This window comes from Mastigoproctus giganteus, chromosome 11, assembly GCF_048544385.1.
Source record: "Mastigoproctus giganteus isolate SK-2022 chromosome 11, ASM4854438v1, whole genome shotgun sequence".
Taxonomy (NCBI): domain Eukaryota; kingdom Metazoa; phylum Arthropoda; class Arachnida; order Uropygi; family Thelyphonidae; genus Mastigoproctus; species Mastigoproctus giganteus.
This window is the reverse complement of record NC_143585.1, coordinates 120,262,060-120,279,534: the sequence shown is the minus strand read 5'-3', so window position 1 is coordinate 120,279,534 and position 17,475 is coordinate 120,262,060. Positions and strand designations below refer to the sequence as shown.

General features: G+C 38.5%; 1 protein-coding gene across 1 annotated transcript in view; it reads left to right on the top strand.

Moving 5' to 3' along the window:
- LOC150078390 (vesicular integral-membrane protein VIP36-like) overlaps positions 1–17,475 on the top strand; it is a 163,907-nt gene that overhangs the window by 120,608 nt on the left and 25,824 nt on the right. Inside the window, exon 7 of the mRNA XM_090384345.1 lies at positions 10,525–10,577. Coding sequence (XP_090240471.1) covers positions 10,525–10,577 — 53 coding nt within the window. The remainder of the gene's footprint in view (positions 1–10,524; positions 10,578–17,475) is intronic.

The following is a 17,475-nucleotide window of genomic DNA, read 5'->3' as shown; positions in this document are numbered from 1 at the left end:
TCTTGCAGTTTATTGAATATACACTGTGTTTGTTTATTGCATAACTTATGTATGTACTTTAACAACCCTTCAGATCGTTAAAGTTATGTTTAAAGCTTTAAATGTTTCTGCTGCTGCATTTAATATTGTTATATAGAGAAATGATGCGTTAAAATCATTCATCTGGTAATACCAACCAGTTAAAAATATTTAGCATTAGCATTAGTAGAGGCATATGATGCAAGAAAGCAAGCTTATTCAGCATCAGCCAAAAAAAAACACACCACTCAGATTTCACCCCTCCGTTCGCTCGAAATACCTGTCCAGTTGAGCCTTAAATTTGTTTAGGCTATCAACTTCAACAACAAGTGATGGAAGTCGGTTCCACCAACCAACCAACCAACCAACCTTGAGGTTGTCACAGACATTCTCTGCCAGACAAGCTGTACTTGCAACCTGGGAGTCTAAAACGCTGATGGAACTGATATTCGGGTGACACTCAAGTCAAGTGGACCCAATTTCGGCGAAGTCCAGACAGTCAAATCCTCTGCTTGCACCTTCACGATGCTGGGACTGTTAGTAATCCTGGGTATAACCCCCATGCACAAGTACATGGTGGGTGACCACCCAGGTGTGAACCAACGTAAGCAGGGGTCGAGGTGTGGTGCCCACACCACATGGAGGAACGCCGCCCCTCTATGTTACCAGGCAGTACTAGGTGGAAGATGACTCTCATCAACCGGTGAAATACCACCACTTTGCTTATTGGAGGCTTGAAGTGGTGGAACCCATGTTTAGTCTCTAGAGCTAAGTTCCGGTCAACCCTTCCCTATCTCTTCCATCATGCAGTATGATTGATGACTTTTGAGGTTATGATGAACGTCGTGGCGAGATCCAATATTCCTTACATTTCGAGGGTACAGCTCTAAAACGGTTTTTGCAGGCCGGCCGCTAGTTAGTACACCGGACCGGACCTGTTGGTAACTCTCTAGGAGGCTTCCAGATCAGCTAGTGTAATATAATCTTGCTACCTCTACTCTGCCAGATAGTGACTGGAGGGAGTCTGAGTAGTGTGTATGCGGGGAGCATTGTCGAGGCCACGTTATGTCAAGGATCTGGGTATATTCTTACCACATGTACGCCATATCCAAAAATTTCATTACTTCATACAGCATGTCCCACCCACTTTTTCTTATTATTGAATACACCATGAATTGTCAAACTAATAGAGCAAGCTTATCTGCGAAAAGATCTAAACCTCCCAAGGACTTCCTAATTCATTTCACAAATATACGTGGTCTCAATTCTAATCTCAACGATGGCTATTTCCACTTGCAGTCTGCCAAACCTCATGTACTTTTTCTGACAGAATCTCAGTTATCGGTTGATTCAACTGCTGCTCATCTCAGATGCCCAAATTATTCGCTGTATGATTCCTTTCGCCTCAAAGGTGGTACTTGTGCATATGTCCGTTCTGATATTCCCTGTCAGAGACTTGGCAATCTGGAATCTCCTCTCTTCGATCTTCTCTGGCTTAAAATCTCTCTACCTCATTGTGTCAAATTCATCTGTTGTCTCTACCGTTCTCCCAACTCGACTAATCACTTGGAGCTCTTCGACTTCCTCTCATTGCAACTTGACTTTCTCCAGTCCAATTCTCCTAACAGTGAGGTAATTTTCCTTGGTGATTTTAATGTTCACAACCCCAGCTGGCTTCCGTTTTCTAGTCACACCGACCCAGCGGGTCGAGATGCTGAGGCTTTCGCAATTACTAATGACCTAGCACAGATTGTTCATTTACCTACAAGAATACTGGACAATCTTAATCATACAGCCAATACGCTTAATCTTTTTCTCACAAACAACCCTTCTAAGTACATGGTCGAAGTGAGAGCTCCTTTAGGCACTTCAGATCACAACTTGGTGATTGTCTCTTCTCCAATGGAACCTTTATCTCATGGCTATTCCCAACCTCGTGTTGTTTGGCATTACAAGAATGCAAAATGGGATGACCTGCGAGACTTCTTTTCCTTGGTCGGAGTACTGTTTCAAAAGTTCTGATGTCAACGTTTGCTCAGATCGTGTCAGTGAAATTATTCTTGCAGGAATGGAATTCTTTATCCCACACTCCACTTTAAAATCTCGTCCTTTATCTAAACCTTGGTTTTCCAATAAATGTGCTAAGGCTGTCCAAGAGAAGAATGTTGCATATCGTAATTGGCTTGTTTCTAATTCTTCAGCTTCATTTTCTGTCTACACCAAAGCTCGCAACAATTGTAAAGCAGTTATTAATCAGTCCAAACTAGAGTTTGAACAGGCTAAGAGTAGAAAACTTGCTTCTTGCCCTAATGGTAGCCGAGCATTCTGGTCTCTTGCCAAAGCTATTGGCCGCAACTTTTGCCCATCTCTACTCCCACCTCTGTCCAAACCAGATGGTTCTGTTGTCACTTCAGCCAAGGATAAAGCTGACCTGCTAGCATCCCATTTTTCTTCCAGCTCATGTATTAATGATCTTGGTAAAACACCTCCCACCATTCCCAACACACTCCATTCAATGCCTCCTGTGGTCTTCCGTCAAAAGGATATCAGAAGGATTTTGATGAATCTCGATGCTAAGAAAGCTCCAGGTCCTGATGGTATTTCTCCACTTGTTCTCAAAACCTGTGCTCCTGAACTTACTCCTATTCTTTCCCGCCTTTTTTCACTTTCTTATTCTAAAGGTGTTTTTCCTTCTGCTTGGAAATTTGCTCATATCCAGCGAGTTCCTAAAAAGGGGGACAAATCCCTCCCATCCAATTATCGTCCCATTGCAATTACTTCTACTCTTTCTAAAGTAATGGAGAAATCAATTAACCGCCAACTCTTAAACTACCTAGAAACCTTCCGTCTGATCAACGATCACCAGTATGGTTTCCGTCAGTGTCGATCCACTGGGGATATTCTGGCTTATGTTACCCATTTATGGACTAATTCAATGGAAAGGTTCGGTGAAACACAAGTAGTTGCTCTTGACATCTCAAAGGCTTTTGATCGTGTTTGGCATAAAGGTCTTCTAAACAAGCTTCCATCTTATGGTTTGCCAACTGTTTTTAGTAATTTATCCAGTTTTCTCTCTGATCGCTCACTGAGGGTGATGGTTGATGGCTCTCTGTCTTCTAACTTCTCCACTAATGCCGGTGTCCCCCAAGGTTCAGTTCTTTCCCCCACTCTTTTCCTCTTGTATATCAATGACCTTCTTCCATTGACTGGAAATCCTATCCATAGTTTTGCCGATGATAGCACATTGCATTCAACTTTCCATTTTGAGAAACCTTGTCCTGCTCAATCAGCTTCAACTTCTCGAAAATCTGCTACCAATTCCTTAAATGCCGATCTTCAGGTAATTCTCCAGTGGAGCAAAGACAACTTAGTTGATTTCAACCCTTCTAAAACTCAGTCTTGTCTTATATCTCGCAAAAAGGATTCTTCTGCTCCTATGCTTATCTTTAGTGACACTCCAATTTCTAGGCAAAAGGATATATCTCTTTTGGGGATTACCCTGACTTCTAATCTCTCTTGGCACAAGCACATTACAAATATTGCTTCCTCTGCATCTAAAAAACTTGGTTTTCTCTTTCGCTCTCGGCGTTACTTTTCTTCCAAACAGCTGCTCACTCTGTATAAATCGCAAATCCGCCCTGCCATGGAATATTGTTCCCACATCTGGGGTGGTGCCCCCAAAACCTCTCTCAGACTTCTTGATTCCATTCAGAAGAGGGCAGTTAGGTTAATTAATGATTCATCTCTAACAGAGTCTCTCCACTCGCTGTCTCATAGACGCACTGTTTCTGCTGCATACCTCTTCTACAGATACTTCCATGGGCACTGTTCTTCTGAATTAGCTTCTATAATTCCCGCTCTCTCTTTCAAAACAGTCCGAACACGTGCCGCCACCAGCCAACATCCATTTACTGTCCAACTTCAAACCCACAGAACCAACTTTTCATCTTCCTCATTTATTCATTCAACTGCCGTTTTCTGGAACAACCTTCCTTCATATGTATTTCCTGAAAATTACATTCTACAGAAGTTCAAGTCCAATGTCAACAAGTATCTTCTTTCGTCTTCTCAGTCTCCAACCCAAGCACGGTACTAAGTACTATAGGTTCTAATACCTCTCGTGTTTGGGGTTCACATAAAAAAATAAAAAAAAAAGCACCCTCTAGCCAAAGGCAAATTTCCGCACATCTATCCGACACCCGTCCTTCCTCAATTTGAATTTATGCCCTCTGAGCTGATTATTCTGAGCAAGATGAAGAATGCCATTGGCATTGAGCATGCTCAAACCATTCAAAGCCTTATACACCTCTATCAGATCACCTCGCCGGTGCCTAGTCTCCAGACTCTGTAATTTGCAAAACTTAAGCCTTTCTTCGTAAGAGCAACCCTTTGTTCCATTCACTAATCTTGTTGCCCTTCTCTGTACCCGTTCCAGCAGCTCTACATCCTTCTTGAAATGAGGCCTCCAGACCTGTATACGGTACTCAAGATGTGGCCTAACCATTGCCTTATACAAGGGAATAATCACCTCCTTATCCCTGCTAGAAAAATTCCTGTATATCATTGACAAGACACCATGAGCTATTCTTGCAGCTCATCTGCACTGCTCAGAGAACTTCATATCTGCCTGCACAATTACCCCCAGGTCCTTTTCATTCTCCACCACTGTCAGTGTAGTACCGCAGAGTTGATATGTTGCTCTGGGGTTACTGTTTCCCATATGTAGTACTTTACATTTGTCAATGTTAAACTTCATTTGCCACCTCTCAGCCCATCTGTTCAACCTTTCCAGATCCTGTTGCAGCAGCATAGCGTCAGTGGTATCTTTAACAACCCTGCCAACCTTTGTATCATCTGCAAACTTGGACGTTAAACTTGATATCCCATCATCAATATCATTCATAAACAAATAAGAGAGTGCACTAATGTTTGAAAGCATACTGATACTTGTAAATAATCCTGTGGTTGTATTATAATATAAAATGTGTATGTTGCCAGTGAAATTTTATTTCAAGACCAAATGGGTTTAAAAAATATGCCTTTTTATGATTAAAATTATGAAATCGACTTTTTTAAGTCTAAGGTTGACAACTATGGATTTACATTTTATTTTATGGATATATCTTCCTGCGTAATGCATATTCGCTTAGCATGCTGTTTTTGTGGCCTCAATTAAGAGTGCTAAGCAGGACATCTTTAATAATAATTATTATTATTATTTTAACATTTCTCACACGATCCATATCCATATGTGTGTTCCTGGGTTGATTTGCACGTTGAGCAGGCGGGTAAACCCTATAACCACTGCCTGAGGGCAGCTAACTATCGCCTTGATTGAGGAGGACTTTAGAAATTCCTTGAGTTGTTGATGGGATTCTAACCCAGACCTATCTACCTCTAAAAAAAAAAGTAACAGGTGGTGAAACCACTATACTCTCACAGAGGACCCATTCCAGAATGTAGTGCTTACTCAAAAAAATTTAGTGCACTTCCAAAACTGATACATGGCCATGCAGGCATGCAACTTAGGAAGAATGCTGGTTGGCTGTGTCTATCTAACAGGTCTCAAAGAGAGTGCACTAATGTTTGAAGGCATACTGGTACTTGTAAATAATCCTGTGGTTGTATTCTAATATAAAATGTGTATATTGCCAGTGAAATTTTATTTCAAGACCAAATGGGTTTAAAAAATATGCCTTTTTATGATTAAAATTATGAAATCGGGCTGCAAGAGTAGCTCATGGAGTATTGTCAATGATATACAGGAATTTTTCCAGCAGGGATAAGGAGGTGATTATTCCATTGTATAAGGCAATGGTCAGGCCACACCTAGAGTACTGTATACAGGTCTGGAGGCCTCATTTCAAGAAGGATGTAGAGCTGCTGGAATGAGTACAGAGAAGGGCAACAAGATTAGTGAATGGAACAAAGGGGTGCTCTTACGAAGAAAGGCTTAAGTTTTGCAAATTACAGTGTCTGGAGACTAGGCACCAGCGAGGTGATCTGATAGAGGTGTATAAAGCCTTGAATGGTTTAAGCATGCTCAATGCTGATGGGATTCTTCCTCTAGCTCAGAAAAATCACCTGAGAGGGCATAAATTCAAATTGAGGAAAGACAGATGTAGGATAGACGTGAGGAAATTTGCCTTTAGCCAGCGGGTGGTTGGTTGGTGGAACAGACTTCCATCCCTTGTGGTGGAGGTTGATAGCCTAAATAAGTTTAAGGCTCAGCTGGACAGGTATTTGGAACGAACAGAGGGGTGAAGTGGAAGTGGGTTTTTTTTTTTGGCTGATGCTGCATAAGCTTGCTTTCTTGCATCAAATGCCTCTACTAATGCTAATTTAATAATGCTAATTTATTTAAAAAATCGACTTTTTTAAGTCTAAGGTTGACCACTATGGATTTTGATTTTGCAATATCATGCTGTGTATCAAGACATGATTATGTGTACAAGTGCTCTGTTCTTTAGTGGCTGTTCCAAAAGTTAAACATTTTTTGACTGTACTACTTGTCGTTGTAATAAGATTTCACTGTATTTCTTTTTTCATCCATCCTGCGTTAAAAAAAAAGAAGAAAAAAAGTAAACTTCAAGAATGGAAGTTACAGTGAACAGATTAGTTAAATTGACAGAAGAAGGGTTTAAACACCATAGTATTATATATCACCAGTCTAGATAGCTGTTATTTTATTCTCATTTATATATATATATATATATATTATTCTTTTGTATTATCATACTATTGTATATATAGCTTTATGTATATACATACGTATATAGCTTTATGTATATATAGCTTTATGTATATACATATGTATATAGCTTTGCCTCTGGACAAATAAGTGTTGTTACGCTTTGGAAAAGCGGTACCGGCACTGTCCGAGGTAAGGCATAAAACAAATGTAAAAATAATGTAAATACACAAATAAATAAATTCATCGAACCAACAACAAAACCACCATAATAGACATTGGCTTGAAAATCGGGGACTTCGGCCAATACACCATCGGCACACAGTGAAACGTTAATGCGACTGCGCCATAAAAATAGCCATCCTTAAAACAAGTTAAGGGTGGGAAACTTCCCTTTTCGATTCTACGACCTCCACTGGAACACATCAAGTAAGTAATAGTATTGCAATATAAAAAACTTACCCGTAGGGCTTTGTGTATTCTATCACGGTTGCTGTGGAGATTGTAAAGAATTGATTTAATTCATAATAAATAATACTAATTTGACTGACAACAATTGAGAAGAATGAGATAAACATAAGTCCAAAAAAAAAAAAAAAAAAAATTTCAAAAGGAACCTTAGAATTTGGAATTGAATAAAATAGCAAAGCTGTGATGGATGCAAACAGAAACGGGTAAGTAAAAAATGCATTACATCGAATGGGCCATCAATCCACTCAAAGCCCCCGATGAAGTAGGGGATTGATGTCCATGTAATGTAATACAAAAATGTATAAAAATGTATAAATAATATTATATAGTTATAAAATAGTATTGATAATTTGCCTATTGCTACAGTTTTTCATCAATAATTGTTATGACAATTTCTTTAGCAATACGCAACAAGTTGCAAAATCCTAAATGTATAGGCCACGGGAAATTAACATAACCGAGAATAGGCTAGCTTAAAGACCAGTAATGTATTAACTATAATACCTATAGGTAAAAAACACCGGCACGGATAATGTTTAATTAGCCATCATGGCGTAAAACAATGACATTAATGATGAACAAAGACGAATTAAACCGCAATAGAATGATAATACAAAAGAATAATAATAGGTACTCTGTTCGTACCCATGCATTGCTAAAACAGCTACTGGGACAACAGAAAAAGCTAGAAAGAAATTAAATAAAACTACTATAATAGAATATTAAAAATAAAATACGAATTGAACCATCATAATACAAAAGAATATATATGTATATATATATATATATATATATATATGTATGTATATATATATATATATATATATATATATATATATTGAACACTCCGTAATCACTGAATTGTGACCACCCCATCCGTAATGGACTGTGCAGCATAGCCTACAGGCAAGTGGTGGTGGTTGCTTAAATGTGGGGCATGTTTTGCTGGCAAGAACTAGAACCCCTGGTGTGTATGGACCAATGTTTTACTGAAGCTCTTAGAAGACCATATGCACCCTGCCATGGTTTTCCCAGAGAGAAATGGGCCCTTCCAAAATGATAATGTGTCATTTCATTGGGCCTGCACTGTGCATGAGTGGTTCGAGGAACACAGTGAAGATATCACCCATATCGATGGACCTCCAAATTTGCCTGGCCTCAATCCAATTGAACACCTGTGGGATGTTTTGGAATGGGAAGTGAATGGGTATGGACACACAATCATCATCTATTCGACACCATGGAAAGCAGTCAGCATGGCTGTAGATCTGTACAGACAGCTAGTGGAATCAATGCCTAAGCGAATAGCAGCTGTTATCCACACGAACAGTGGCCCAAAAGAGTATTAGGTTGGTGGTTGCAATTCAATGATCACTGAGTGTATGTATGTATATGTGAGGTGTGACAATAAAGTTTCCAGACTGGAACAACAAGAGGAATGCAAAATGAAGGAACTCAAAAATGGTTTTATTTTTATTTATCATTTTTTATTTAATTTTTATTCTACCTGATGAATGCACTATTATACAGTTGTAAAAGTTTCTGAAAAGAGTCAGCGAACGCTTCCAAAGAGATGATGTTCTGTTCAGTGGTTATGTTTTTCTTTGTCCTCAACATCCTGAAATCTCTTTCCTTGGACAATCTCTGAACTACCATCTTTTGGAGAAAGTTTGAGCTAAGATATACCACTTCTATTTATTTTCAAACTCATTGAACATGACTGCAATTAGCACCAGTCTGGAAACTTTATTGCCACACCTTAAATGTATATATTACTACTACTATTAATTATAACAGTAGTAGTAGTAGTAGTATCTCAGAATAAGTAACCTAATAAACTAACCTAACTCAGAATCCTATAAACTGTATAGTAATAACCCTACTAGATAAAATGTACTGCATGTTTTTTTGTTTGTTTACTTCTTTAAAGGTAGCCCTGGATATAGCCAGTCATATGTAAAGAAAATATTATAAACTGGATGCTAGACCAGTATCTGTACATAACTTTTAATTCAGATAATTTTATAGGTATTATAATTTTTTCACCTGTACTAGTATGGAAAATAAAAACTTGAAATATTATTGATGAAAAGAAATTGCAGCCTTTAGGTCTGCAATTTCCTTTTGTTGATCTTCATCCACATCCCCCCCCCCTCCAAATGTATGGTACCAAAATGATACAATAAATTTTACCATCTGTCAGTCTAACTTTTTTAAAGAGAAGCAATGAGAAGTATAAATGCTTGTTTTATTCTTCAAATTCTGCTGAGAGAGAGAGCAAGCTGTATAGACATCACAAACTGCTGGTGTTAATGGTTTGGAGACCACCAGGGTGTGACATGAAAAAAACTCATGTTTGTGAAGAACATTACATTATTACTTTTAAAATGTCATAAACCCAGTGGTAATCCTGCTTTTGGCAATTGTGGATAATGTGATGTTCCAACTGCATAATGCCAGTACAGGTAACGCCAACATTACCAGATCTGATCCCAGCTGAACATGTTAGTGGCACGATTGAAAGGTTTTGGATCTGAAATTTGATATTGTACCCTATAATTACCTTCTAACCTGAACTTTTGATCCTTTGTTTTAGAGCCCAAGTGCCTAGAATGACACATCTCAAAAATGACATCCAACACCTCTTCAAACAAATGCATCCCAGAGTCAGAGTGTATACTCAAATGCATGGGGGTCACCAGATAGTATTAATTAATTTTTCAGCAATTCAAACATTTTTCATTCATATCTCAAATAAATCTTATTGTAATCATTTGAAAATTTAATCATTTATTCCTATAATTCATTCTATCACCAACTTTAGTGATAATCAGATAACTTTTGCAGATGTTCTGGTTTCTGTTTCCTTGAGTAAATGATCAATTTTTGCTGCTTTCAGTTAACTGTAAAAGGCACACTTCTCAGCAGTGCAACCTGAACTTAGAAAAAAAAAAAAAAAAAAAAAAGGTCCAACCCCTGATATACACAAATAGCCACAATAAATATTAGTATCATTAGCAGGTAGGCATCTGTAATATGAGGAACATAAAGGTAATGAAAAAAGATAATTACAGAATGCATAAAAGTTTCCACATAACAAGGATTTAGTCATTGCTCTAGGTCACCATTAGCAGGAAATGAGAGTATCTAGACATATTTATGAAATCAGCTTATTTCATTCATTTCTCTGTGTTATAGTATACAGTGTATGATGTGTTATTAAAGTGTTACTTTTTTATAGAAATATGCCTGCTTTTATTTTCTTGATTTTTCTGTATTTTGATAAATTATGCTAGATTATTTGGTTGTGCTTCACTAAAATTTGGCTCTTTGTTTTCTTATAGATAATCATGATATAATATCAATGAAGCTTTATGAACTTGATATTGCAGATGAGGTAAAGTACTTTTCAGGTCTTTTTTGTTAGTGTTCTCAAACTGTGACTTGCAGTTTTTTTTTTTTTTTTTTTCCCCTTGCATATCTTAGAATTTGTAAAATGAATATATGCACAAAAACTTTCTCTAAATGAAATATCACATTATTATTCAAAATATTTGAAAACTTACTTTCTCTTGTTGGTTGAGGTGTTAATTCTTAAAAACAAATACAGTAAACCCTCGATTTAACAAACTAATAGGGGAGAAGGGGTGTCCATTAATGCTGAAAGTCCATTAAATCAAATGTAACCTGGGAGGAACATTTTTTTTATTGTTCTTAACATAAAAAAAAAAAAAGATTTAATACAATATAAAATTATGTTGCAATTTGGCCTTTGATTTACGGATATCAGAAACAGTTGGGTTTTTTTACGCCGTAAATTTCACAAACACTACTGAAATGCCTTGTTCTAATTTCTCAATTAGCTCTAATTTCTCCATTAGCTCTAATTTCTGTGCCACATTTAAGTTCACATGCTTTCTTTTAACTCCCTATCACTTAATGCCATTTTAAATTGTAAGGATTGCAAAATTATTTAATAAATAAAGTCAATTCAGAAATCACGTACAACTACATTGATAGGTTGAGGCAGACTGAGACCGAAACAAAGCGAATCGGTAGACCTGCAGTTTAGTGTCCTGAGTCACGTTCATCTCACAAGTCACAGCCTGCTCATGTGTAATCTGAGAAAACAGCTATTTGAACATGTTTTCAGAAAGAATAAAAAACAATTTCCTGAATTTGATTATAAAAATAAAAGTAGGTAATTATCAAAACAATAATGGAAATAGGCAATTATTATTAATAACAACACTGAAGTTTTGTATAACCTAAAAAAAAAAATATGGTCGAGATTAATGCATACATTACTGTATTATTATTTGGCCACTCCGTGAAATCCATTATATCGGGGACCATTAAATCGAGGGTTTACTGTACTTGAAAATAATTTACAAACCTATGAATTTTGGAGCGCTTCTAACAAATCAAATGTTTTAAGCTTGCTACTAAAACATAAGTCCAGAAACCAGTCGGCTCTCAGTTCCAAAGGTACAGTATATATGCTCACAAGCCAAAACATTGACCACCTGTCTCTATGAGTGGATGCATCCCACAGCACCTAGGAGTGATGTCATCGACCAGCATTGAATATACAGTAACAGAACAAATAGTGCTTGTCGTTATGAAGCTCGTGCAATAGGGAAAAAGGAAGGACCTGACAGAGTTTAAATGGGAATGATTTTAGCATTAGCATTAGTTAACGCATATGATGCAAGAAAGCAAGCTTATAGAGTATCAGCCAAACAAAAAAAAACAAACAAACAAAAAAAACCTTCCCATTTCACCCAGGTGCCTCCGTAGCCAGGTGGGAAGGAGCAGCAGTGCGTAGCACACGCTTCTTGATTAGACCGGGTTCGAGTCTGTCACCACCAAATACGGAGGATGCAGAAAGGTCAGAGAATGACCACCGCTTATCCCAGAACAATATGACCTTAGTTGCTAATGCTCGTAAATACCAAATAACTAACTAACTAACTAACTAACCCATTTCACCCATCCGGTCATTCCAAATGTTTGTCTAGTTCAGCCTTAAAATTTAAGGCTGAACTAGACAATAACAGATGGAAGTCTGTTCCAGCAATCAACTATCTGCAGGCTAAAGGCAAACTTCCGCACATCTATTCTACAACTGTCTTTCCTCAATTTGAATCTATGCCGCCTCAGATTCTTAATCTGAGCAAACGGAAGTATCCCGTCAGCATTGAGCCTGCTCAAACCATTCATGGCTTTATACACCTCGATCAGATCACCTTGCAGGTGCCTAGTCTCCAGATGCTGCAATTTGCAGAACTTAAGCCTATCTTGGTAACAGCAACCCTTTGTTCCACTCTTTAATATTGTTACCCTTCTCTGTACTCGTTCTAGTAGCTCAACATCCTTCCTGAAATGAGGCCTCCAGACCTGTATACAGTATTCAAGGTGTGGCTTGACCATTGCCTTATACAAAGGGATAATCACCTCCTTGTCTCTACTAGAAATTTCTATATATTATTGACAAAACTCCATGACCTGCTCTCACATCCCATCTGCGCTGCTCAGAGAACTTGATATCTGACTGCACAATTACCCCCAGGTCTTTTTCATTCTCCATCTCCCTGAGTGTAGTACCATACAGTTGGTACATTTCTCTTGGGATACTAGTACCCATATGGAGTACTTTGCATTTGTCAATGTTAAACTTCAGTTGCCACTCCTCAGCCCATCTGCCTAACTTTTCTAAATTCTGTTGCATAAGCATACTGTCTTTACTGTCATTAACAAACCTGCCAACCTTTGTATCATCTGCAAACTTTGACATTAAGCCTGATATACCTTCATCAATATCATTGATAAATACACAAACAACAATGGGCCCAGCACTGAACCCTGAGAGAACTCTCCGCTAATAACATTAGTCCACGTAGAGCAGTGTCCATTAATTACTACTCTCTGCCATCTCCCACTCAACCATCCCTTTATCCATTGCAGTAACTTGCCCTTAATGCCATACCGCTCCAATTTTTACAGCAGTCTTCCATGTGCAACAGTATCAAAAACTTTCCTGAAATCCAAGTATATGTTATCAAAATTATTTTTTGTGTCCAGTTCCTTTATGACCACCTTGTATTATCCAATCAAATTGGTCACACAAGACTTCCCCTTTATAAACCCATGCTGTGTCTGAACTATTACTGCTGTCTTGTCTAAGTGATCTTGTATAACTTCCTTAACCAGTAATTCCATTATTTTTTCCAGAACAGAAGTTAAACTAATAGGTCTATAATTATTTGTGTCACCCTTTGTGAATTGGGGATACACTAGCACCTCTCCAGTCCATGGTGAACTCCCTTGACTCTAAGGATGCTCTCAGAATTATGGCTAAGGGTTTGCCTACTTTCCTTGCTGCCTCCTTCATTATACCTGGATAGATTCCATCTGCCCTGGATGCTTTTATATGTTTAACTTCAACAATTTCTCCTCCACTTTGCTGTCAGTTATTACAAAATCACTTATCTCCCTGTTAGAGTTTGATAAACGTCTTTCATTCCCCTCCTTGAATAACACCTCGTGTGTGAATGTAGATGCAAAATACTCATTCAATTTATCAGCTACTTGAGCAGGATCATCAATAGTCGAACCATCTATGTTAAGAGGACCAATCTGATTCATCCCCTTCCTTCTAGAGTTTACATAAGTAAAGAACTCTTTGCTGTTTTTCTTTTCGTCCTTTGCCAAATATTTCTCGTAATATGCCTTCGCCTGCCTAACCTTCTTTGTGACTTGATTACAGGCTACATTATATATATATCATAGGCTTCTGTGTCGCCTGATAATTTATATGCATCCCATGCATTTTTCTTTTCTGCCACGAGCCTCTTTAATTCATCCGACATCCATTTAGGCCCGAACCTTGAACAGTATTTCTTAGTTGGTATGAAAAGCCTAGTTGCCTCCAAGATTAAGTCCCTGAAGGCTTCCCATTTAGAATTTAGCATTGGTAACATCATCAGTTGATCCCACTGTACAGAATTTGAAAACTGTCTGAGACCACTGTAGTCACCTTTACGAAAACAAAAACCTTTCCCTTTACCCTTGATGGTAGTTACATCTTTAAGTAAATCCCACATCAGTACACTGTGATCACTGTCACCTAGTGGTTTCTTTATCTGCAAATTCTTAATGCATGAATAATCACTGCTGATAATCAGATCAAGAGTATTACTCCCTCTGATTGCCTCTCGAACATGTTGCTGTAGAAAACGATCCTCCAATAAATCCACAAAATTCTTGCTACTGTGCGAGTGACCAGTCCACAAGTTCCAGTCAATATCTGGAAGGTTAAAATCCCCCACCATTACAAGACATTCTGATTTACTGGCCCATTCTATTTCTCTGCACAGCTGTTCATTGTACTCATCAGAGTCATTAGGCCTATAACATACTCCTCTCATTTTCCCTTTCCCAGTGTTTGTCACACCAAACAGACTCAACATTGCACTGTCCATCTGTGTCAACTGGATGCGCTTCCTTAGATTTTGTTTCTTAACTAACAGCATAAACCCTCCTCCCTTCTTACCCTCTCTATCCTTTCTGTACACACTGTACTCCCCAAATTGTAATTCTGCACTTCTTATATCTGTGTGACACCATGTCTCTGATATCCCAACAATATCTGCCTTTGATATCTTGATCAGCACTTCAAATTCATCAATTTTATTTACTATACTTCTAGCATTAGTGTACATACAAGTATACATGCACTTGTTCTTACTCTTAGTTACCCTAATGCAGCCCATGTATTTACTTGTTCCATGATGACTCCCAGCAGTTCTTGATGTCCCCAGCAACTTGCTCTCTAGGCTGCTGCTCAATACAGTAGAAGCAATGCAAGAATCACTTCTGCCTCTGCCTGTGGCTACTGTTTATCTTTTAGTCTGTGAATCCTTCCCCCCCAATCTAGCAGTTTTCCGACCCACTTAACACTGCCTCTATAGCATCAGCAAATATTCTTGCACCTTTTCTATTTAAGTGTATCCCATTCCTGTAGAAGCAGTCTCTCCTGTTAGCAAGTACAGACCACGCTGAAAAAAATTCTACCCCATGAGCTTTGCACAATCTCTCCAGGGCCGAATTGATTGACAAGGCTCTCATCATATACTCCCTCCTAATGTGTCTGGGCAGAATTGCAGACACTTTCAAATTTAACCCTAACTCGCAACTTTTTTCCAGTAAATCTGCAGATCTCTTACTCTTAAGTTTTTTGCAGCACAAGCAAAGCAGGGTCCAGCATCACAGCAATCACAGGCATTGTTGGTTGTTCAAAGGCTGCTGTGGTGAAAGTGTGGCAGGAAAGACCCAGGGAAGAAAGCACAACCACCCAGCATGTCAGGATGGGGAGACTGCCATTGGTTGAAAATTGAGGTGAACAGTGGTTGGCATATGGTGTCCGTGACAACAGACTGCTCGTGATTCCTTAAATTAATAGCAGACCACAACCGGGGCACAACATAGAAAAACGTTTCTGAGCACACCATCCAGCAGATGCTCTTGGAGATAGGCTTCCAGAGTAGGCACCTTGTTCATGCATTCATTGACCGACCATCATTGATATTTCTTCCTATGGGCTCACTGCTCCTGGTCATTTGGTGACTGGAAAAGATTTGCGTGGTCTAATGAATCAAGGCTCCCATTCCATTATGCTCTATCATGTTCAGTGGTATCATAGTTTGGAGGATGTTTTCATGGACAACACTAGGTACCCTCGTGATTCCTTAAATTAATAGCAGACCACAACCGGGGCACAACATAGAAAAACGTTTCTGAGCACACCATCCAGCAGATGCTCTTGGAGATAGGCTTCCAGAGTAGGCACCTTGTTCATGCATTCATTGACCGACCATCATTGATATTTCTTCCTATGGGCTCACTGCTCCTGGTCATTTGGTGACTGGAAAAGATTTGCGTGGTCTAATGAATCAAGGCTCCCATTCCATTATGCTCTATCATGTTCAGTGGTATCATAGTTTGGAGGATGTTTTCATGGACAACACTAGGTACCCTCATTCTCATTGAACACACACTGCCAGATTCTCCTTGGCATTGTTTCAGACCAGGTTTTACCCTACATGGTGACAATGTATCCAGATAGCACTGGACTCTTTCATCGAGGCTTGCATTGTGCAGGAATGGTTCAAGGATCATGTCCAAGATTTTGTGTGCTTCCCTGGCCACTAAATTGCCCCAACACCAATCCCACCGAGCATTTGTGGGATGCAGTGGAACACAGCATTCACCAGCATCTTGCTCCATTGCCAAACTCTGGGACATCTTTCTGTCCAGCTGGTCCAGATACCTGTGGTCTCGTGGAGTTAATGCTATGCTGGATGCAAGGAGTTATTGGGGAAAAAGGTGGCCTAGCATGCTATTAGGTAAGTGGTCACAATGTTTCGGCTTGTAATTGTAATTTACAGGCTTCCAAAAGGTGAATCTAATGAATAATGTCCTAATAAAGATTAAAGTCAGGTGAAGACTTTTTTGATTTGGGCTGGCAACTATTAATTGACATGCTTATGTCCTTGCTTATGTCCTCCTATGACATAAGCAAGTTATGTCATAGGAGGTGGGGGCAGTACTTTTATGCAAGTGCTCAGATCCCCAGTAGTTTGCAATCAAATACGCCCACCTCAGGTTAATGGAATTGTTATGTAACTGCATTTGTACTATTTCGGCAATCAGTAACTTCTTAAAATTATGTTGAACATCCATTATGTTTGAAAAACAAAATTAGTCACAAAGTGAAGGCATGGTATACACTAGTTTTGCTAGTCTTTTACTCTGTGTTTTTATACAAGTGAATTTAAAGTTTTATGCCATTTGCTATACAAAATACAAATAAAATATTTATGAGAGATAGATGGCATTGAATTGGTTAATAATGGAGGAGTACAAAGCATTACTTGTTTTTCAATTGATGAAATACAAGTACTTCTTGATAGTATATACAGTACTTTTGAATATTTCTGTAAAAATTTTAATTTCTTCCTCCTAAAGGAGGGATTGAAAGGGTTGGCAAGCTTCACCAAGTCAAATGGTTAGTTTGTGATGGAGGGTATTCTTGTGGGAAACCTCATCTGCTGGGCATTCAGAACAACTGTAAAATGTCTAGAATTTACGAAGACTGCCAATAACAATAACCCCTCTTTCTTGAAAAGATTAATACATAATATGAAATAAGAGACTGGATCTCTCATGTTTGTGGAGGAGATATGTACTGAGTTAAAAGATCAGGAGATAATAGATGTGGAGTACACATCAGT